The sequence below is a fragment of the Phalaenopsis equestris genome, unplaced genomic scaffold (assembly GCF_001263595.1).
Source record: "Phalaenopsis equestris unplaced genomic scaffold, ASM126359v1 Scaffold235604, whole genome shotgun sequence".
In the NCBI taxonomy this organism is placed as follows: domain Eukaryota; kingdom Viridiplantae; phylum Streptophyta; class Magnoliopsida; order Asparagales; family Orchidaceae; genus Phalaenopsis; species Phalaenopsis equestris.
Genome location: NW_018253466.1, coordinates 354,886 through 378,504, shown reverse-complemented (window position 1 = coordinate 378,504; position 23,619 = coordinate 354,886). Strand labels below are relative to the sequence as shown.

The 23,619-nt window shown below is 33.8% G+C and overlaps 3 protein-coding genes across 4 annotated transcripts in view; all 3 read right to left on the bottom strand.

The window, feature by feature from the left end:
- Positions 1-902, bottom strand: part of LOC110039162 — a 53,298-nt gene extending 52,396 nt beyond the window's left edge. The window contains exon 1 of the mRNA XM_020744127.1: positions 676-902. Coding sequence (XP_020599786.1) covers positions 676-758 — 83 coding nt within the window. The 5' untranslated portion in view covers positions 759-902. The remainder of the gene's footprint in view (positions 1-675) is intronic.
- A 2,355-nt stretch (positions 903-3,257) lies between these two features.
- Positions 3,258-15,395, bottom strand: LOC110039158 (mitogen-activated protein kinase kinase 6). 2 transcript variants are annotated; one of them, XM_020744121.1, is made up of 8 exons: positions 15,116-15,395; positions 14,887-14,971; positions 6,865-6,999; positions 5,904-6,128; positions 5,398-5,580; positions 4,803-5,026; positions 3,799-3,844; positions 3,258-3,716 (listed from the first exon to the last, which is right to left on the bottom strand). In XM_020744121.1, exons 1-8 carry the CDS (start codon positions 15,187-15,189, stop codon positions 3,624-3,626), a joined length of 1,065 nt encoding a protein of 354 aa, XP_020599780.1. In that variant the 5' UTR covers positions 15,190-15,395; the 3' UTR covers positions 3,258-3,623. The 2 variants fall into 2 exon arrangements, with proteins under 2 accessions (XP_020599780.1, XP_020599781.1); XM_020744122.1 differs by lacking the exon at positions 6,865-6,999.
- A 3,562-nt stretch (positions 15,396-18,957) lies between these two features.
- On the bottom strand, positions 18,958-20,164 carry LOC110039169 (probable glutathione S-transferase parA). Its single transcript, XM_020744136.1, has 2 exons — positions 19,811-20,164; positions 18,958-19,475 (listed from the first exon to the last, which is right to left on the bottom strand). The coding sequence occupies exons 1-2, from the start codon at positions 20,129-20,131 to the stop codon at positions 19,131-19,133; spliced, it is 666 nt and encodes a 221-aa protein (XP_020599795.1). The 5' UTR covers positions 20,132-20,164; the 3' UTR covers positions 18,958-19,130.
- Positions 20,165-23,619: the final 3,455 nt, after the last annotated feature.

Genomic DNA, 23,619 nt, shown 5'->3' with positions numbered 1-23,619 from the left:
CAGGAATGCTTAGAAATCCATTGGCAAAAACAGTCCCATAAAATAGCGTGACAAGAAAAATCAGCAGATTGTATCGCATTTATCACTTTATCGCAAGAGAGTTTGTTGAATTTTTCCATCAAAAATGTCTCACAAGCTCAACAGATTGTATCGCATTTATCACTTTAGTCTCGACTTCTACAATACTTCTAAACGAAGAAAATAAATAAATAAAACTTATTTGAAAGATGCATAATTTCCACTCCATCTTGACATATGCGCTACGAAACCCTAATACTAAACACAATTCCAAGAAATAGGGAATCAACCACAAAATTACAACAATTGGTTCTTTCAATCCGGCAATGCAACTCCACCAAAGCACTCACCCCCGTACCGATACTTCAAAAACGGAAAACAGCTCAGTTTCCACCCTCAACCTACCAAGCAGCAAAATCTACCGCCACAGAGCCTGCCAATCGATCCTATGATAAAGAACGAAAGCATCTCACAGCACGGTTGACCTCAAAAATAGGGTTTCCAATTGCGGGCGCGCTTGAGCTGAAAAACTATACCATAAACTCCCCCATAACTATCCTAGGGCATGGGCGGGGCCTAGTATCCCCGCAACTCGGTAGGAAACACAAATTGGAACGAAAAAAGCTTCGGAGATGATTAGATGGAGCAGATACATACTTGGCGGCCGGCGTCGGGGGAGATGAAGACCTGGCAAGCGCCACCGCCTCCACCGTTCCCGAACTTATAACCTCTTCCCTCATCTTTCACCCTACCGCTCTACCGTGAGAACCGAGGGGATCGAAGGCACGATAAAGGATTGAATTGAAATAAATATGGGGCCCAACTTATAATTTTAGGATATTAATGGGTTTCCGGGTGAAGATCTAACTATCAGTTGGCGTGGAAACCTATGGCCATGGATGTCCGCATGGATTCATTATGCGGAACGCCGGGCTGCCTGCCCCCTGCTTGGCGGGACCGCATGAATCAACGGTGCAGGATTAGCTGGGTTGATAAAAAGACGCCATGATTCGTGCGGGAAAAGGGGTGATGTGCGCATCATTGGATTCATTTTATTCAGCTAAAAAAGATGGTCCTCTTCGTATTAACAGTGGGAGATTTGCATACCATGTCATTATATATGTAACTCGTAAATTTTAATATTGTTGAATTCAAAATTATCAAAGGGACGAATAGAGTGCTGAGAATAGGGAGAGAGCAAAGAGAGCAAATAACAGGATGACATGAATTTTATATGAATTTTTTTGGATTTTTATTCACATATATGACTAGTTAATGTCCTTCAACTAAGAAAATATTAAAAATGCTGTCTGTTAGTTGGCATCTTTGGTGTAAGACAACTCAGGCCAGGGATTCGAATCACTCTCTGGTGACGTGAGCTTTAAGAAGGGTGATACTCGAATTATAAAACACATTAGGAGTGGTTGGAGGCTCGTATAATAGCATCTGGCTATTCCGTTTAAACATATATATATATATATATATATATTAAAAATTATCTTTTTTTTGTATTTGTGGTCCATTCTTAAATAGTAAATATTGAAATATTAAATGCTTTTTCAAGTAACCTAATTCATATGTGGTTATTTTTTTATAAGAATATAAGGCTTGAATTGATGATCAAATATTATAAATTATTAAGAAGATTTATCACCGTATGTTTTATGATATTACTTTAAAAGTTTACAATAATATTTTTATAATATTTTTAATAACATTAAGAAGTTCCAATGAAAATGATTGAAATATTTTTTAAAATATTTTTGGCTCGGCGGCAGGCTAAATATTAATTTTTAGATTTATAACACCTTAGATATTCTTAAAAAAAGGAGTTGTTCACTTTAAAAAAATATAGTGATAGTAATATTGTTTATGAGATATGAAAGACTTACGTTTTATTAAAAAGTAAAATTTATGTGTCAGACATGTAAAAACATAGGAATTGTTTTGTTAGGATTTATTTAAAAAAAATTTAACTAGCAAATATGTCATACAAATAAAACAGTTGACCTCTTTTCATTAAAACATAGATTATAAGTGAAATAGCATGCAATATTTATAATAAAAAAGGCACAATTTATAATGTAATATTGATATAATAAATATCATCACATTAAACTAATATTTTATATCACGAATGATAATTTATTCTTTAGAAGTTTATAGCACAAGGTTATGTACAATCCTTAATATCAAAAGAATAATGATAAATGTACTTACATACTATGGCATTCATTGGCAACCATAGTATGTATATTCATATATACAATAAAGACTTGTTAGTCATTTATCAAAGCACTTTAAGGTTCTATTTTATTTATATTCTAACATCAAATAAAAATAAGTTGCTATCATAAATATTTGTTGTGGTTGTTTTTCCTTTTAATTGAATGTTGCATAAAAAATTAGTGGTGGTAGCCACTAGCCAATTCAATGATAATGATGGAAAGTGGTGGTATTCAATGGTATTTGACATTCTCTTATCTATGTTTGTATTGGACCTTTGCGCCAAAGTAAAATGATAGGATAAAATTTCTCTGCTCAACTGTAATAGCCCGAACTCTCACCAAATGAGATATTTTTCTCTTTGGCCTAATAGCATCGCTGGTGTAACTTCCGAAGAGGTCACCCATCCCAAAAGTAAGCTTCATGCAAGCACGCCTAACTTTGGAGTTTCTGATGAAATTTCACTATTACACCAAAAAACACCTAAATATTTAAGAGTTCGACTCCATTCTACTTAGAAAGTTTCACAATCTCCCTCCACTTATAACTAATGTTCTTGTCAATGTTCTATATTTTGGAATCATCCACCAAACACATAGGATTCTACAGGCAACTCCAATATATTTAAGTGGTGGCTTGCATCATGTAACACTGTGTTCCATCTAGGATTCAAATGGTAGCTCCCATGGCGTAACATTTTGTTTTGTATGACACTTAGTTCCCATCTTCAGGCTTACGTAATGCTCTGATACCCTTTATAAAATGTCAGTGTTCTATTTATCATTTTCTGCTCCCCCAACCCTCTGCAAGAGTTTCAATGAAGCATAGATAAAGCTAACTTCACTCAGATCGAACAACTAAATCATCAAAATTGTGAAACTTTTCATTCATTTGGCAGCATTTGTATGCGATTTCATGCATCAGAAAATTTACTAGCAACCACTGACAACCAAAAACAAAATAAATGGTTCTATTGCGTAAAATGAGAAGGAAGCAATAAAAAATTGGTTCTCTCATAATAAAATATAAACAGGCAATCACATTATATATAACTTGAATTAATGTATATTGTATTATCCAGAATAGTAACAGGTTTTCTGAACCCAATTGAAAGCAACAGTAGTTTTTCTAGTTTTGAGAAACAAAAAAAATAGCTTCATCTAATGGTAGAAAGTCACCACAAAAGTTGCCAAAAATCTTAAACTGACTGTCCCTCCTGATGAAATAATGGTATTCTGACGTTTCTTAATGCATGTCCAACCCATATCCTGGAAGCTAATTTTGAAGATCATGCAGGACTACATAGCTAAAAATCGCCATTAATTTCGATTTGTGGTTGGAAAGCTCAATTTGCAGGGAAATTCTCATATAGCAATGCCCTAAAAATCTAAATTTACAGGAGGATCCAAGCTGCTGACAAGGATCCCAAGATCAATGTCTTTGTCCTCAAATTTTTTAATGAAGGGATGACTCTGCAATCAAACAAAGAGCAAGTAAACAAAAATGAAAGCCTTAGGCAGAAATTCTTCCATAACTTCAATTTGTAACACTAACCAGAAGTTCCAAGCTGGACATTCTCTGTTGAGGATCTTTCTGAATGCTGCAAAAAAAAATCATCAAAAGAGAATACAATAGAACACAAGTTCCTCAAAGTAAGAAAACATTTCACTCTTAAAGAGCGCCTACAAATCCTTTTGTATTTAATAAATACAACATATCGAAGAAATTTAGGGCCTATTTGATATCATTTTTTTTTATTTTCTTCTTTTGCTTTTGTAAACATATTTGATTGTTATAATTTTTAAATGTTATATTTTGTTTTTAAAAACAAATCAACTTATTTTGAAAAGCACTCAAAATCTTTACTTTTTTTAAAGGGAGAATAAAGTTTGTTTCCTGTTGGAAGTAAGAAGCTCATGAAAAGCATACCTTAAGTTTTGCAGGGTCATTCTTCATTTTCAGAGTGTGATGACATAATCAAACCTAATAATATTACTGAAAGCTAAAAGCAGTGATTTCAAGTTTTTCCCAAAATTTTAATTAACCTAATAGTACCTAACAGATATTTTGGTCATGGCATAGTGGTTATCAGACTCCATCTCAGGAAGACAGAAATCAAAGAAAACTAAGAATATGGTAATTACATTCATGGTTTCTTGTATATCAATGTCTCGTCCCATTAAATACTTCTTCGTTTGAGCAAAAATTTCAAAATAAACAAATGATAATAATTTGAAAAAGCTTTTAAGTATTAGAGGTTCTCATTCCATTAAACCACTCAATGCCTATGTATTTACATATCTAAAACCTAAACTTATTTTTTACATTTATACGACCAAATCTTTCATATCACATTAAAAATATCACTATCTTAACTTTTGAAAAATGAAATACACCTTTTTATGCATATGTAACGTGGAAAATATGTAAAAATTGAAGTTTAGGTGTTAGATATGAAAATACATAGGATTTAAGTAGTATGTAATTAAATCTTCCACAAATCAATCATAGTAGAAGTAAAGATTCACCAAGACAACATATGACAATGTTGAACTTACCAAGAGGATATGAATGAACAGAACTCCGGCGAGAATTGATCTGATGGAGCACTAGGTGGTGGTTCTTCTACAATAGACTCTAGAAGTTCATAAAAACTCAATGGGCTTTCATCGTTTTCAATCTGCCTATAAGGAAAACAGCCAATAGCACACTCAAGTATAACAAGACCCAAACTCCAAATATCACTTTTAAAATCATATGAACCTCCACTAATCCGTTCGGGCTGACATATACAAATAAGAACAAAAAGAAGTGTCAAAATCTTGGAACAAGCAAGGTAAGTGAATAATATAATAAACTAGTAGAGTCCAAAATAGCCCCCTGACTATATACATGAGGCTATTCTAGTCCAAGGGTCAATAAAAGGCCAAGTTGCTCTCCATACTAATTAAATTGGAGCTGAAATAGTCCTCTATTAAGATAGAATGAGGATTAAATTGGTAATTTTATAAATTCTTGGACTAAAAATAACCCCTGCAAAGAGTGAGGAGACTACTTTGACACTTCTCTCATTGAATTAATGAAAACAAAGCTTATTCAATGGTGCAGGAAAGGGCTTCCATCAATCAATCAAACAAGATTATTTAAACATACCGCCATATAATTGTAAGTACCGACAAATGTATCTCGCTGACCCATGGAACTAACAAGCACGGCGCTCACACCAAAGTCAGTTATCTTTACTTCACCTTTGTGATTCACTAACAAGTTTGATGGTTTTATATCCCTATGAATTACATGTCTCTCATGGTGAAGATACACCAGACCTTTTAAAACCTGAATACAAATAATGTGTCTCAACACTGTACAAGTAACAAAATGGATATTGTATAAATAATAGGTCATTTAAAATACATAACACCCAATTCCTATGTTTTTACATATCTAACAAATAAATTTTACTTCTTACAATTAAACCACCCAAATATTTTATATCACATCAAAATACCACAATTTTGACATTTAAAAAGTTGAATACACCTTTTCATGCATGGATAAGGTGACATATGTAATATTTGAAGTTTAGGTGTTAGATATGTAAATACATAGGAATAGAGGGGTACGTATGTAAAACTCTCTTTTATCAATTCATGCCATACATGTTTGCAGAGAACTGCAAGATAAGGCTCGAGAATTGTTTTGACTTGTCTGATTATATCGGCAACAGAACCCCGGTCCATGTATTCAAGGACAAGAGATATAACTCCATTATGGTAGAATGAATGATAGCAAACAACTACATGGGGGCATTGTGAGGCTTGATTTATTTTAATCTCTTGGACGATCTGCTTGCGGATAGTCTCCTGAATATTCATCTGGATGCCCTGCCAGAAATACGTTCTGTATATGAGTCAGGGGAGCACAACATATTACAAGGCGGAGAAAGAATAAATTGTATGCATCCCTCGTATAAGAAATCCATGTATTTTATAATTTGAATTAGAATCGAGCATTAAATTCTTATTATTGGATAGACTTTTGCTTTAGTCAAGTGTGTGTTAAACAGTTCCTAGATAAAGGAGTTTCTTGAAAAAATGATTAATACATCATTCGAATTACCAAGTTCATTAAATGTTTGACGGTAGAACAAAAAATTGACTATATCAAAATGAACGCTGGTCATTTTCATGCATGGAAAAAGTTGGAATACAACAAACACATACAAATATACCAAGCAACGGATAGTTTGAAATGTGTAAATCAAAACCAGCACTATTTCAGGACATAATTTAAACTTTTCAAATAATTCAGAATCCAATGCCCTTAACGTGGAAACAAGAATAAAAAACAGCAATATCAATTTATTTTGAATATATTCACAAAAAGCCTGTTTTGCACTAGTTACTAGAATAAGATTATACAAGAGAGCGTTTTCTTGAATTCCACTAGCCTTCGTTAATTAAAGCATTCCAACAAATTGGCTCTAGAAAAAGCCAAATGGAACTCCAATATTAATCCAGATTGGTTAATTAATATAGTTCTATCGCACAAAATTTTGTCTCTGTAAGCAGACCATAATAAAACATGTAACTTTGCGGGGGAAAATTCGCTGCAAAATACCTTCAAGGCAAATAAGGCTCCTGTAAATTTGTGTCGAACAAGTTGAACCACACCGCCACTTCCTTTTCCAATAACCTTAACAGTATCAAAGTCCTCCATAGTGAATTGTACATCCACATCTTTAACATCCGGTGGCTACATCAAGCCATTCTCAGTCATAATAATTCGTGCAAAAAACATGCCATAAAAGGTGAGTGTGATGTTTATATATCAAATAAATAGATAGAAGTGGGGGTAAGAAAATACCCAAAAAACAAAGAACCAACTGAATCAATTAAGCACATCCACCGCCACTCCATACCGAATGATGTAGAATAACTCAACTCATGTTATTCCAATATCTTTCTAAGTTATATTTGAAATTTGAAGAGAATATATATATTCATGAAAATGAAGAGCATTTTCAAGGATTTAAAGTAGATTTCAAGTAGCTTATCCATGAAGGCTCCTAAGTTTATCCCTTAATATATTGAGAAAATAAGTCATCGTTTTCAATTTGTGAATAATAAAAGATGAGCAGTCAAAAGGATAAAAAAGTCAAAAGGATAAAAAGTAATAGAGAAGAAGATGCAAAGACATGCTTAAATCATCAATCAATGTATTTTGTGCTTTTTATTTCTATAAATATCATTGTGATATATAGATTGAAATGATATGCTGAGTTAATATTCACTTGTTTTATTACTAATGTTAAAGGTAATGCTTGGTTGACTTTTCCTTTGGGAGGACATGGGGTACTGCTATAGAAATTATATTTAGAACTCTCCTTTTTCACCCATCATAAAATTGGTATCTAAGTAAATATTCTTAAGTTCATGCTTGCTTGCAAAATGAATTCTGTGATTTTTCTTTATGTTGACCTTCTTTGGTGAGTATGTCCTTCCTTCCATTTTGTTTTCTTAATCCTTACATTTTTCAAATTCCATCCCTTGCCTCATTGCATTTTGATTATTTTCTTTTTTTTAACCTCTGCTTTTATGGAATTAAGAGATTGCAGGCTGCTTGTTTTGGCCCTTGGTTTGTCCAACTCTCTTTAAGAATTAAATTTGTTTATCTTTCGGATTATTTTGTGTTGCTATCGAGCATCCTAGATTTTTTTTTTTTTTTTTTGAACGCATATTTTCTTCTTTTAGTAATTTTGCATTTGCATTTTTGCCTTTCTAGCTTTGCAATATCATACATTTTGTTACATTTACATTTTAAAGATCTAAGAGTATTGTTGACAATTTAAAGCGATCTTGAACTAGCTTAGCCCTGAAGAGTCCAAATTTCAACCCTTCAATCAGTGAAAAAAATGAAATGTCATTTATTATTTCAGAATCATAGAAGATGACAAGTCATAAAGATGAAGAAGACTATATGTATACATTTAAATCATCATCTTATGGATGCTCGGATTTGTCCTCCAATAAATACCCGTGGGATGGAATGAAATGACATGCTGGGTTGATATTGGATTATTTTCTTTGTAAGCAAACAATGCGATAGGTAAATTATGGTGGTCTTCTTTTTATGATGGACTTGGTTGTTCTTTCTTTGAAGTGAATCTTGAAAATCCCCTCTTTCACCCTCCCCATCACCAAAGTTTTTCTTCTTAAATTCAATAACTAATTTCAGCCCAAACTACAAACCCTGTTAGGAACCATTTGATTTGGACCATTTTAGGATTCATAGATACCGGAACCCAAACTATTCAGATATATTTATGATTCTGAGTAGAGCTGAAAAGATGTGCACCCCTAGCTAAAAGAAAATTTGGCCTATAAAAAATGAGAAAAATGTCAAAAATAATTCCTTAATTATTTGCAAGGGACATTTTAATTTATGATTATGAATTTGTTTAACTCAGTTCCTTAATTGGATTATTTTAGATAAAATTCGAAAAGTCAGTTGGCTATTTGGAATCAAATTAGATAGTTTAGAGCAAAAATGACACCTCATAAATAATATATGAACCATTTTATTTTATTTTTCTGAGAAATTTGTGTCATGCTTTATATTTATATATTTCTATAAAGTACTATGTTCTAATTTCTAAAAATGCTATGTTGTGAAAATGTTTTTTTTTTCATTGATGGTCAAAACAGGACAAATAAGTACCCTACAAAAATTCTATAAACTTGAAAATTTTAAAAATAATTTGCTAAAAATTAAAATTATCTCGACAAACAAAGGAAGACTGAAAAGGGGATGGTGATTTTTTTTTAATCAAAATACGCATTGGGATTCTACAATTTAAAAATTCAACATAGAGCAACATTTAATTACACCTTTTCAACTTCACAAATGTGATTAAGCATCAAATCACACCTTCACAATCACAACTCTTTATCATGATGATACTATTCGCCTTTAAAGGTTTTTGGGGGGAGAAAAGGTGTGAGCTTTTAAAAGCGCTCTTTTAAATCTTTTGAAGTTTCGGGACTGAATGCAAAACAAAGGAGGATTTTAAAAGGACAAGTTGAGATTTCCCTTACACAGAAGAGAGCAATCTGAAGTTTATTTTAGTCCTAAGTGATCAAAGTTTTCCAAGGATGTTTATCCTCAAGATCACTTACATCTACATCTCAAGTTAATACTTCAAAACACTCTCATTTAAGGCGATCAAATGATCCGCATCACTATGAAATCGTGCCTGGAATTTGGGTTTACAATGTTGGAGGATTGAGGGGATAAGTTATCAACTTAATCAAAAACTTATAATTCCATTGTCCAAAGGTAATCTATTGGACCCAATGAGCTAATGGCAAAGTAGAGAAGGCCGCATCGTTAAGATAACAATATGCTTAGGGCTCTCATACTCTTATGATGGGATTTAGTGGTCCAAATTTGAATTGAAAACAAAATGATTAAAATGTAACTTCATGTAGCCATTGGAGGTTCAAGACAAGTGTGCAAAGTAGTGTAATTAAGTGATATTTTTCTTATACACTTATGTTTTTTTATGGTATATGTCGTCTATGTGTGTAGTATATGAAGAGAATATTTCTTTTGGAGTACAATGACAATTTGTGACAAAGCGCCCTAGCGCCAAGTATGTAACATTGAGGCGCCCGCACGATGGCGCAGCACGTCGATGTAGTAGCGCATCAGTACCCAAACTGATTTTTTTTTATGTCAGAACCCAAAAGCACAACAATACAGCTCTCAAGCCAAGCGCCCCAGTGCCCACACCAACAACACCTTGGCGCCCAGAAGATAGAGTTAACGCGCCCATGGTTTAGTTCAATAATCTGAGAAAACAAAATGGGTCACTCTGATACAACGTTGTCATGCTCTATTGTAGTGTCGCAGCGCCACATCACGATGCCCGGATGCTCGCCATTAATTTACTTAAGTTTGAACAACGGTTTGACTTGAAAGTTTATATGAGGGGAGGCTTCGGAAGAGGGGGACCTTTTGTCGTATTTATCAGTCTTCTTAGTCTTAGTGTTTCACTTCTGAGTGTGGTGTGAGTGTGAGAATTTATATTGAGAGACAATTGAGAAGGAAGCAAAAGGGAGGAACACTTTGGAAGAGTGATTCACTTGGGAGTAAGAATAATCTTTCTGGTTTTTCTATTTTTCTCGACTTAAAAATTTTTATTTAATTTCAATGGATTTTATGTTTGTTTTTTCACTCATGAGTAGGAATTAATGAATTTTTTTTTTAGATTAGTTATAAAGTATTAAGTGAATCCATGTTAGATTTTTGAGAATTTAAATGTATAAGTTGATGTTTTAACCTTTTATTCATCATTTTCACTTCAAATAGGTCATTTGATCTGTTAATGCATGTAATATTGGACTATCCGAAGAAAACTAGAAGCACAACTAGGTTAAAACACAAATGCTTAATGAGATCGAAATATTGCCAATAGGTGCTGGCAATCATTTAGGGGAATAGAGATTCCTGAGAGTTTTGCAGGGTTAAAGGAACTCAACCATAATATGAAACTCAAATGCTTGTTATGTCTTGGAAGAAAATAAGAAATATTTGTTCTCTAATGGCAATTACAATAGAAGAATTTAGTGCATGATCTTAGACTTTACATAAACCAATTCAGAGAAGAATTTTTAACCTTAACAACACATTTACCTTTAAATTTTCACTTTAAAATTTAGGATCTTTAGAAATCTTTTCCAAAAATAAAAAACATTTTGAGTTAAAATATGAATTATTAGATTAGTAATTAAGCTATTTTGAGAAGAAACACGTTCCTCAAAGAATCAATAACACAAGCTCAAAAATCTCAATATCATTTAATCAACACATATAGTTGCGTGATTGACGTGTGCATCATTGCACTATGGATTAATTCAACATACTAAGTTTGACCAATTCATATTAAGATTATGGGTCATGAATCATGGTCGAATATAATTCAATAATAAATCTCTATTCAAATTACAAAAAAAATATGTCATATCCTAGGATGTTAGTGGAGAAATGAGTGGTATGCAAGCATCTATTATTTTCTCCGAAACATGAAAAAAATGCCTCAATATGTCATGCATGCAATCTCATTTGACAGAAAATATGTGCATGTTAACACTGAGTCGAGATTGCTTAGTAAATGATATTTGATTCATGTGATGAAATATTGTTGGAGGCTTCAATGCCCCACTTGGTCGATACTTAGTATAATGAATTTATGCAAATACACAAGCTTCTCATATCTCGTAAATGGTTTTATTATCAATTGAGTGAATATCATAGCAATTGAGTAAATATCATGGCAAGGACTAGTACAAATACAATAATTCATGAGAGATCTTCAATCATCATCATGCTTAATTTCAAAATATCATTGAGAGAACATTTTAATTTGGAAGGAAAGGTCTCATAGTTATGTGATAATTTCCATTAAAAATTAATACAAATTGTCATTACTAGTGCAATCTTATGTTATTTCATAAATTAATGTAATGAAGAGGAAACATACTTCATTATGTCACAATTAATGTTGAGGCATGACCGGGATATAAGAGAAGTGAAATTATATGATGATGACCGAGATTTACAAAAAAATGATTAGAGAGTGATTTCAAGGTAAATCAAGTCACTACATCATAGAATCACAAAAGTATATAGGCCACATTGTAAAGTATTCTTTGTATTTATAATATAATAGCATTATTAATCTAAAACTACAAATAATTTCAGGGACAAAAACAATTTCACAAGGTGATTAACAGGCAATAGGACAAAAGCTAACATTGCTCATCACTAGAGGAAGTAATCCAATGATCCTAAATTAATCCCCTAAAAAATAATTAATGTGATAGAAAGTCATTTTCATTATATGGTGCAATCATATCGACACAATTGGAATTTACTTATTAAATCCAATGATCCTAAATTAATCCCCTACTTCATGCCTCTAGGGGCACACATGATGCAAATAAGCCCGTTTGGCGAACATGCCTCATGAATACAGCTAGTGGACAGTTGAAATCGGGTCAGTGAACACTGGCCACTACTAATGGCTGTTAACAACATCATGAGACAATGCTGACGAGGAATTCTTTATGATTTGGAAAGTATACTCAGAAGGTTATTTTTGCAAATTTTTTTTTAAGAAAGAGCAGTCTCCTAACCTATAGGCCTGTCTAGATCAAAATACAACTTAGTTCTAGTGCTCTACAACTCAAGGGACATAAAGGGGTGGAGATTGGAGGGAGCGAGAATATACCTCCAGCGAGTTGTTACAAAAATCCAATTAACAGCAGATTCATTGTGAGGTGTCAAAAACCGAACTCCAGCAAGGTGTTGAGGAACTCCTCTTGCTCATGAGAGTTTCACTATGAGGAAGAATCATTGCTCTCAAAAATTCTTACTTTCTTACAAAAATGTCCGTTTGGCAAACATGCCTCATAGATACGGTCGGTAGACAGCTGAAATTAGGTCAGTGAACACTGGCCACCATTAATGGCAATTGACAATGTCATGAGCCAATGCGGACAAGGATTATTTCTTTAGGATTTGGAAACTGCGCTCAGAAGGGTATTTTGCAATTTTTTTTAAGAAAGTGCAGTTCCTAACCTATAGGTTTGTCTAAGATCAAAATACAAATTAGTTCTAGTGCTCTACAACTCAAGGGACATAAAGGGATGGAGATCGGAAGGAGGTGAGATTATACCTCCAAGGAGTTGTTACAAAAATCCAATTAAAAGCAAATTCTTTACGATGAGTCAAAAATTGAACTTCAACAAGGTGCTGAAGAACTCCTCTTGCTCATGAGAGTTGCAACATGAGAAAGAATCATTACAGTCAAAATTTCTTATTTTTTCACACACTCCATTTTTCTCTCTATTTTCCTGTCCATAGAAACTTTAGCAGAAAACTCCAGCCGATATCCCCCTCCTCATGATCCTTGCATGGAGAACAAATAGCCACCATTCTGCTCCAAGTGACTTGTTGCATGAGAACAGAGTTCGGAAAAAAAACTAGATGTTTCTTAGTTCCAACAACTATTTTTCTTCTTATTGGTTGGACTAATAGTTATCCAATGGCACATTAATCAATACAATTTATTCTCTAAGTACAGCAGTCGTTAGCAAATAATGAAATCGTTTATCTATTTTAATAAATTTTGATATGAATGAGTTCAAATAAAAAGCCTTATACAGACCTTTGTCTTTTTGTTTAAATCAAATGAACTATATAATCAATTCAACCAAATAAAGCAGCCCGTGTTGGGCCCATGTCTTGTGTTGATACTTATAAAGTGAAACTAGCTTAATTCACATGGGAACTGATCGATCGAGCCTAATTCATTATATATGTTATTTGGACTATAAATTAAATCCATGGTCATCTATAAGTTGAGTACGTCAGCACATTGAACTGCACATTTTAGAAAAGAAATTATAAATCATTAAATTTCATGGCATCCAAATAAGATGTCATTAAGTCTATAAATGTTATGAAGCTAATTAAACATCGATTTAAATTTGTGTTACATCAATTCGACTCAAATTATAAATTACAGTTGTGATCTCTGCTCAACAACTTGGTCTCAATTGAAGGAAAAATAAGAATACACAGATATATGCTATGGGAAGCACGACCACAACTTATAATATTCATCATGACAAGCTGATAATAAAAATTTAACACGACAAAGCTATTGTGATGGATATTTTAGTGCTTAATATGATGCTTTATTGCTCTATGGCCTTCTAATATTTTAATACCACATTATATTTTCTGCGGTATTGTATATCATTATAGCAAAGTTTATCTAACCATGACCCTATATTCAAGCTAATCCTATTCAATCCTATATACTCATAAATTCTCTCAAGTATGACATATCACATTTTCATCATAGGTTACAGGTCAGAGGTCTAAGAAGAATGCATGCGAATGCAAATGGCATTAAAAGATTAGATAGCAACACGTTCACAACCGAGAAGAGGGACTTAGGTTGTTTGATTCATATCACCAATCATGTGCAAGACAAGAAACTAACATACATGTTAACACTGTATGAGAAAAGGTATTGGTCGTGTTGTTGTTGCTCCATGTATTATTCTTGCTGTAGTTATTTCATTCAAATTTATATATAGATATGCATCATGCACTTTAATTTCATGTGTTAATGGTTATATAGTCATTCTTATTATCCTTGAAACTAAAATATAATTGTTTTGGTTTCTATTTATCATAATACTGATAAGTAATCAAACAAAGCAAAGTTTCAGGGGGCGTTCTTGTAGATTTTTTTGTAATAAATATATGATCGAAGAGTTTAGATTAATTTCATTAACCATTTAGATTAACATAGTTATTGTCGAGTTAATAATTTGGTTGGATTTCATTCAAAAAACCTGACAAATCACTTGAAAGCTCAAATCAAGCAATTTGCAACCAAGCAGCATAGAGATTTGGCCATATTTAAGAATTGGACAACCCAATAGCTCTCAGGATTTAACCTATCACTATTAACCGAATAGAACTCAATGAATCCTTCTTGCATCTAAACCAAATTTCTATGATTATTAGTTAGCAATGGGACAAACTGGAAGAATTAAATACCTGGCTGCTACTTTCTTCAGAGATTAATCTCAACCCTTTCTTATTGAGCAGCAAATCTCCGTCCTTGAAAGTCCCGCTCGCCGTCCTGACAACCCAAAGCAAAAATACTAATAATAATAATAATAATCAGAATTCACACCAAAACCAACAGAGGAATGCGAGCAACATAATTGATAATCCATTCAAATCCCAGCACAATAACAGCGGTGGAGTAGGGTTTGATACTTACAGGAAATCCGTTACTGGCTTCTCTTGACAAGGCACGGCGAGCTTAAGCTGGCCGAGTGGATTCTTCGTCTTCATGATCCCTGGGTTTAAGTTTTCCTTCGAACCCTAATCTGAATCAGAGCGCCTACTCCTTCAAGGCTAGATTGAGGCGGATGAGAAAGCGCCGCATAATAAATTCAAATGACCTCACCGCCAAACAGCGATCAAGCAAAGAGACGATCAGTCAACGACAAATAGAGAGCACGAGATAGTTGAAGTCAATCGACTGATGACCTCCTTGTAGCCATTTGCTTTATGTCCGAGATTATTTTCGTTAAAATATGCTTTAATATTTTTTTTTATTAGCATATTCATTATTTTTATAGAAATTAAAATTAAAAAATTAACATTTTAATTAGAAGTTTACTATATTTTTGAGCTCTATAAATGAATTCATTTTGTATAAGCAAAACTTCTTCGACGGGGCTCCAATCAAGTCACGAGTCAGCTCACCAGTTCAACCAGTCAGTCTGCACAACAACCTAGCAAGACAAATTGACTCAGACAACTCGGTCATAAATTCAGCTCACTAACTCAGACAACTAGTCCGGAAAACCAATTCAGCCAGTCTTCTACATATCGACTTTGTAAACTTGCCCGATGATCGAACTATGGCACACATTTGGCTATCTTGTTATGCACTTTATTATATACCATGTGCAATGTACTCTTTAGATTTTTAAAGTTGTGTTGTGTGTAGCATATCTTAGTTCATGTCAACCAATAGATAGAGGCAACCGTCATGAGACATGAATGTTCAAAGGGAGAGTGTTGAATCTTTTTAGAACATTTGGTTTTGTATTGTTCATGAGTTCATACAACCTGAAAAAAACTTGTGTAAAGAATGTAAATGTACGTGTCCCCAAGATTTTAACTGTATGTTTTTATAATGATCCTTCGTCGAAAGAGCAGAGAAGATGAGTTAGCGTGCAAGAAAGAAAAGATGAGAAAGGAAGCAAGAGACATTTAAAGAGTTACCACCTGATATCTTTCGAATTAGGTCTGAGAGATAGAGAGAGGGTATTTGATCCAAAAAACTTGCAACGGGGCGCCCGCCTCCCCCTCCCACTCCCAATGCCCTCCTTTTATACAAGTTTAACCCTAATACTAAAATATGAGTTACGATTTCTAAAATTTGTTGATGGTGTTTAAATGAAAAGATTGTCTTGTAGGCGTCAGATTACTCATAAAGGAAAATATGGCCTACGTCAATCATTTGCGTCGATCTTGACCTTTTGTGCTCTATCAATTTTTAGTATTACTATTGAGGCGAGCTTGGCGAATGAATATGATTGATCAGTCTGCTGGGTGAATCTAACATGGCAATTCGTCAAGTTAGTTTGACAGTTGGTACAAGACAGCTGACATATAGAAGAGTAGGGCCAGCAAATCACCTCAGCAGATAATTTCAGTGATGATTTTATCTCTTAAATAGATGGGCTTATCATGCCCATAAGGCCAGCTATACATATGCCTTATCCCACACAATCAAATTTTTGGTATATATAGATAATTTTTAGGGAGCTTCTTAAAATACTTTTGAGGTATTTTGGTGAATATTGATTCTTAGAGATTTCATAATCAACTCATTGTAACCACTCATTTTTTAGTAATAAAAATCCCATGAAAGCATTCATCTTCCTTATGGTTCTTTTCTTCTCTTTTGGTTTTTCCCTCCCTGCGCATTTTTTTCCTAAAAGTTGTATCCAGGAACATTTGTTAAACAACACATTTTCTTAGCACTTTTAACATCTTAAGGTTTTGGGCTAGTTTCTTTGTGCTACTTTACCCTTGACAAACACTTAGAACTTACAGGGTAGCAACTCGTTAAATTTGGTTCATTTTTTTAAGGCAACTTTATTGATATACTTTGTGCAATTATTAGTCCACACTATATATTTATTCATGTTATATCTTTGGAGAGAATATAAAAATGATAAAATAATAAAAATTTTATAGTAGCAAAAATTTAGGTGAGATGGCATATTAGCTATGATTGATTACAATAATTCGATTACTTTTGCCATACACATGTTTATAATGTAAATGTTATATATTTGCATTATCAACTCATTTTAAAGTTCTTTTATCATTATCTTTATTTATCTTTTCTTTTCTATTTTGTGTTATACCTACTTTTTTGTAGACATGAATAAATTTGATGATGTCATGTTTAATGAACTCTCTAGTTCATAAATTATTTACAAATTCTAACAGACTCACAATAACGATAAGGGTTGTAAGAAATATATGAGTAAAGCGAAATTGTAACCTAATTTGCCTCAAAAGAAATCATTGTGAAGGATTAAAAAAGATTAATTCAAGACACTTTGATTGATCATTCAGATTCTTTTAGACTTTGTAGCCTTGTGGATGCACCCTAAGAATATTTTTATTCAATATATCATTACTATGCTAGCCAAGAAGACTAAGAGTCTTCTAGATAAATATGGGATATAACTATAAAAATTATATGAGTGAACTCTTATATATTGTTTAATAAACTATAGTTGAAGTAATGGATGATGTTGAAAAAAAGACTTGTTTTTTTTTTCATATATTTCAAACTATTAATGATTTATTGAATTAAATATATATCTTAATGAACCTTAAGTAGGTGGTCTCTATAAAAAGGTTTTAGTTATTGAGCAATTGTTTGACTATCTCAGTTCTAAGAGTCCTTCCATTCTTGATGCGACTTCATTGAAGCATTCAATTGAAAAAAACTTAACCATTACGAATGAGAATAATCGATTAAGGGTCTGTTTGGGGTAGCTGCAACTTAATGAATTATCTGTTGATAATTTAGGTGTGGTGGCTATTACAAATTTTAATTTTTTTTAAAAAAGTCAGACCGTAGGTAGAAAGCTCCCACCACACCGTGAAAACGCTGTTTTCAGCGTTTTGAAAATGTTTCAGTTGTCAAAACGCAGTTTACCCAAACAAACCTGATGCGTTTTCAAAATGCCACCACACCAAATAAACTGCCTCAAATGGGCCCTAAGTTGAAAAATTGCTTGAGAGCTTTGAATTCAATAAGGAGACCTACAAAGCTAGCTCACATGTTTGGCCTATTAGAGTCATGATGAGGGTAAGAAGGGGATTGTTTAATCTCACATTGAAAAAAACTCCGAGGCAAATATATTTGTTCCGATTATGCCAAGAGGGAAATCAAATACAACAATATCAATTATGAGGTTTTCATATTTAATTGTCATGATCATAATAATATAATTTATAATCATGCTTAAGGTGATGTTTAAAAAATTATATTTATTAAGCAATTTGTTATGCTTAAAGTTTCAAGAGAATTTGAGATGTGATAATAACTACAATTGTATACATCATAACAACTTGTTTGGTAATATGGTTCTACATTTTCTTTTGCATAAATTATGTTCAAAATTCAATACAACACTTTGCATCTGTTTCTTTGAATTAATTTTAACGAGTCAATTTCGAGCCAAACAAGAACAAGTAGACTTAAATCAAGTAAAGCACAAATGTACTGTTCACGAGTCAATTTCGAACAAGCCGAACACAAGCCATGCCTGAACTCGCTCAAGCTCGGTTAGTTTACATCCCTAAAGACAAATGTGACATGCAAGCCTTAAAGACAAATGTGACATGCAGGGATAGAGACGTGATTCCCGCAGGTGGCCGCCAATACTCGAAAGAAGCATGCACACTTCTTTTCCATTAAAATGCCCAATTAAATTTAGCAGAACCCATCTCTGGGACTCAATTAAAGTTTCTAAGAAAACAAGGAAAATATTTTTATGTTTTATTCATAACTCAAAAAAGAATTTCATTGACTGTGTATTTATTAATAACCCACCCCAAATAAAAAAAACCTTTAATTAATTTCAAACCAGAACTAGACACAATCTCCGCTACCAAAAGAGAATAACAGCAGCCATAACAAGTATAACACCAACGGTAACAAATTCAAATCCCATATAAACCCACATTCACCTTTACTCCATGCCATACTTCTTCCTAAGATATCCCACAAACTCATAGATTTTCTTCGGCTCATACAGAGTCTTTGCCACGCTCTCTCGCTCCAAGCAGCGCTTCGCCCACGCCACCAGATTTGAACTCTCCTGCTCTACGCTGAATCCGGCGAGAGTTTCGTAGCTGTAGAACCAACTTGTGAAGGGAACCAGAGCAATGTCGACCAGCCCGAAGGCATCGCCGCCGAAATACTTCTTGTCACCGAGCTCGGCTTCCAGAGTCTTCAAGATCTGGATGAATTCACCCTTCGCTTCCTGCAAGGCCTCGCCTTTCTGTTTCCACAGCCTGGTGCCACATTCGAAGAACTGCACAAAAAGAAGCTATGAAGAAACTTTGACAAAAAGTTTGGCATTCCGACTGCAGAATGTTATATAAAACAAGCTTATTTAGTTTGATGTAGATGAACTTGAAAACTATATAATATTGCCAATATAGCATTCATCACAAAGAATATAAAAAGTTGGTTTTTTTTTCTTTTTTTAACATTCTTATAAAAGAAATTCCTGATACGTTCACGTTCCCACAGTTTCATCGCATTGAAACTATATATTGGTTTTCGATCAAAACAACGTAAACCAAAACCCAATCGCTGGCATTCGATCAAGATACAAGGAGGACAACAGAAACAGAGATTTCATACCTTCTTATCGACGTAATCAGCCCAGAACCGAGCTTGCGCCCTTCCATACGGATCAGAAGGCAAGATAGACGACTTGCCCTGCCATACCTCATCGATATACTGAACAATTATAAGCGATTCACACACAGGCTTCCCATCATGTAAAAGAACAGGGACCTTCTTGTACACCGGGTTCGATTTCAGAAGCAACTCGCTCTTGTTCGACAGGTTCTGTTCCAGGTACTCATAATCTACCCCCTTCTCCGCCAACGTTATCCTGCATCGCTGCCCGAAAGGGCTGGACCAGAGATCCAGCAGCTTCACTCCCTTCTCCTCCGCCATTGTTTTCACTCTTTTTAGATTCAGAGAAAAATGAGGGCAAGGGTTTGATCAAATGTTTGTGACGAGGCGGGTTTATATCGTGGAGATCGGAGCCTGCCGGGCTGGTTCTGGAGAGTTCCGGTTTTGGGAGATGAAATGTCAGTGCTTACGTCATCGGATACGGGAGGTAGCGCGAATAGATCGGGACGGTAGATTCGTCGACGAAATTTCATCTAACGGCTGTCATGCATTGGAATGCGGCGTGCGTTAATTGTCCATTACCAACGGGAATAAAAGTTTCGGTATTGAGGCACAAGTCACCTTCAACAATATTTTAAAACTATTGAAGTCATGAACTGCTTAAAAAGTTAATATTTAATAAATCTATAATTTATACGCTTAAAAATACTACGACGTATTAATAAAGCAAAAAATATGCATAAATTATTTATCTTACATGATTATTTAATGTAAATCTTTCATATTTCTTCTTATTTCTATCTAACTATCATATAATGTGTTTTTGTTTGTGTGTGTCGTCAGTCGTGATCTGTAGGTAGAGCTGTCTCTTTGAAGCTTGTAAATCCCCTTAGGAATCCCCCTCTAACTAGTTTAGAATAATTATGCATATGAGGGTGGCTGAGAACTTGTTTAATAGCCTTCGACTTATATATATAAAGACACACACATAGATACATATCAATATTACAATACTTGCACTTTTGGTAAATACAATAGAAAACAATAAAAGAAAGGAGCATCTACATATATATACCACCATCCAATTCTTATGTATTTAATATCTAACACCACTTTATTTCTTAGCCCCGTTAGAATGTAAAAAGTTGAAATTTAGGTGTGTTCGACATGTAAATACATAAGAATTGAGTGATATGTATGAAAATCTTCCAAAAATAAAAACCAAATTCTTTAATATATGCTTACTTTTTTGTACTACAATCAATAAATATGGTAAACTAGAGAGTTGTTAGCAATAGTCTTTTACATTTTGTCGTAGAATGAATCAATGAGAGCAGCGATAGAGCTATTTCAACATTCTGGAAATACGAGTGCAAGGATTTCAAATACCTACCGAGGAGTGCTATGCTACTGTGGACTTCGGAGTTACATGCTGACGTCACGTTAGCCACATAGTTATGAGAGACAGTTCTACATGTGCCCGCGGAGAATCACAGAGAACTGTGACTTTTTCTGGGTGGCAAAAAGACTGGAAGATCCTACCGCCGAGAGTAAACGGGCGTGCAGAGTATCCCTAGAGGATGACCTATCTCGTGAAATATGTCCTCTCAACTTTAAAAATAATATTATCATATTACTAAATGTTATTTTAATTGTTTTGTCTTCATATTTTAATAACTATGATAATGAAGTGTGATGTATAATCTTATTTTTTTGTATTGTTCTGAAGTGGTTTTCTTTCTTGTCAAATATCAAATATATTGCAATAATAGTTTTGTTGCAAACAACATTACTGCACAAAGACAAAATGAACATTTATCCATAAACAACTGCAAAATAGTTATTTTCAAACTGGATAAAATGAAGCCAGTCAGCTTATCCGCAACAGCTTATGCGCAGCAGCTACCCAGGGTGTCTGCTGCTCGAGCCCCAAGTAGACCCACAATTTGTTAGTTTACCATATTTATTGGTTGTAGTACAAAGAAGTAAGCATATATTAAAGAATTTGGTTTTTATTTTTGGAAGATTTCATACATATCACTCAACTCTTATGTGTTTACATGTTGAACACACCTAAATTTCATCGTTTTACATTCTATCGGGGCTAAGAAATAAAGTTATAGGTGTTAGATATTAAGTACATAAGATTTGAGTGGTGTATATGTAAATGCCCCTTTCTTTTATTGTTTTCTGCTGTATTTACCGAAAGTGCAAGTATTGTAATATTGATATTATATATAAAAGAATGCTCGGAGGCTATTAAACGAGTTCTCAGCCGCCCTCTTGTGCATAATTATTCTAGGACCGCCTTCATTATTGACAAACTAGCTAGATGGTGATTCAGAACAATACAAAAATTATTAAAATATGGAGGAAAAACTATTAAAATAACATTTAGTAATATGATAATATTCTTTTTAAAGTTGAGAGGACATATTTCACGATACAGGTTATCCTCTAGGGATACTCTCCACGCCCGCTCACTCTCAGCGGTAGGATCTTTCAATATTTTTGCCACCCGAAAAAATCACAGTTCTTTGTGATTCTTCGCGGGCACATATAGAACTATCTTCCATAGCTATGTGACTGACGTGACGTCAACATGTAACTCTGAAGTCCACAGTGGCATAACGCTCTTCGGGAGGTATTTGAAATCCTTGAACTCGTGTTTCCTGAATGTTGAAATCGCTCTATCGTTGCTCTTATTGATTCATTCTATGACAAAATATAAAGAATTATTGCTAACACCTCTCTAGTTGTCATTCTTGAGGAGTCATGAAGTCCATGGTTTATATATAGTTCATCGAGCATATCCATAAGTATAGTATGTGTTATAAGAAACATGCTGTTGAATCTTGGAAGGTGTCCTTCTAGTAGCTCCCCAACCCATTTATCATCAATGTAAAGTGATGTCATGCAGGGAGTTTGATCAACATATGAGTTGTAGTATTCGTACAACAAACAAACTACTGTCACAATTTCCCTTCTGTGCCTCTCATTTTGTGAATCCATGTTTAATAAGTGCTCTGTTCAGATAGTACATTTGAATCAAACAACATTAATAAATATCGAAAATCAAATCATAAAGCATAAAATCAAACATTCAAATTAGAAATTTGATAAAACTACTTAAATATAGAATAACATATAGATTAGATTATTCCTAAGAGAGAAAAACATCTAAATCAGAAATTTGATAAAATTACAAGAAAATAAATCCAAATAATACAACAATAACTGCATAAAATAAAACTTTCTTGCTGTAAAAAAAAACGTAAATAATTGACCATGCGTTCATGGGCCATCTTCACAAAGAGTTGTCTGCGAGTTGGGTCCTCCAGCAACTTCAATGAGTTTAAATATAACGACATGTCCTCATAAACTTCAGGAGTTACCTCCAGAACTCGGATAAAGTCGTCTATGGAGTTCGCATGTGAAGGTTTAAACTTAATCGTGCATGAAGCCACCATTTTTTATATTTGACTTTTAATGAATGCAGCTCCCTTTTTTCTTTTTTCTCCACCCTAGGAAGATTTGACATGTTTGTGGACTCATGTTCATTTTGTTTTTGGCTTGGGTCTTCACTAGAGCCAGTTACTAGCACGACATCCAACTCCTCTGGTATGACTGCAAACCCGTGATCACTAGGGGATCCAGACATTAATCCCCGTTGCTACAATCCCACCAAACTACGGTCTAATTTTTTTCCATATCAGGATCAATTCCATTAAATTTAAATTTTTTAACTGCTGGGCACTACCAGTTTACAACATCCTAAAATTATACATACATATATATATATATATATA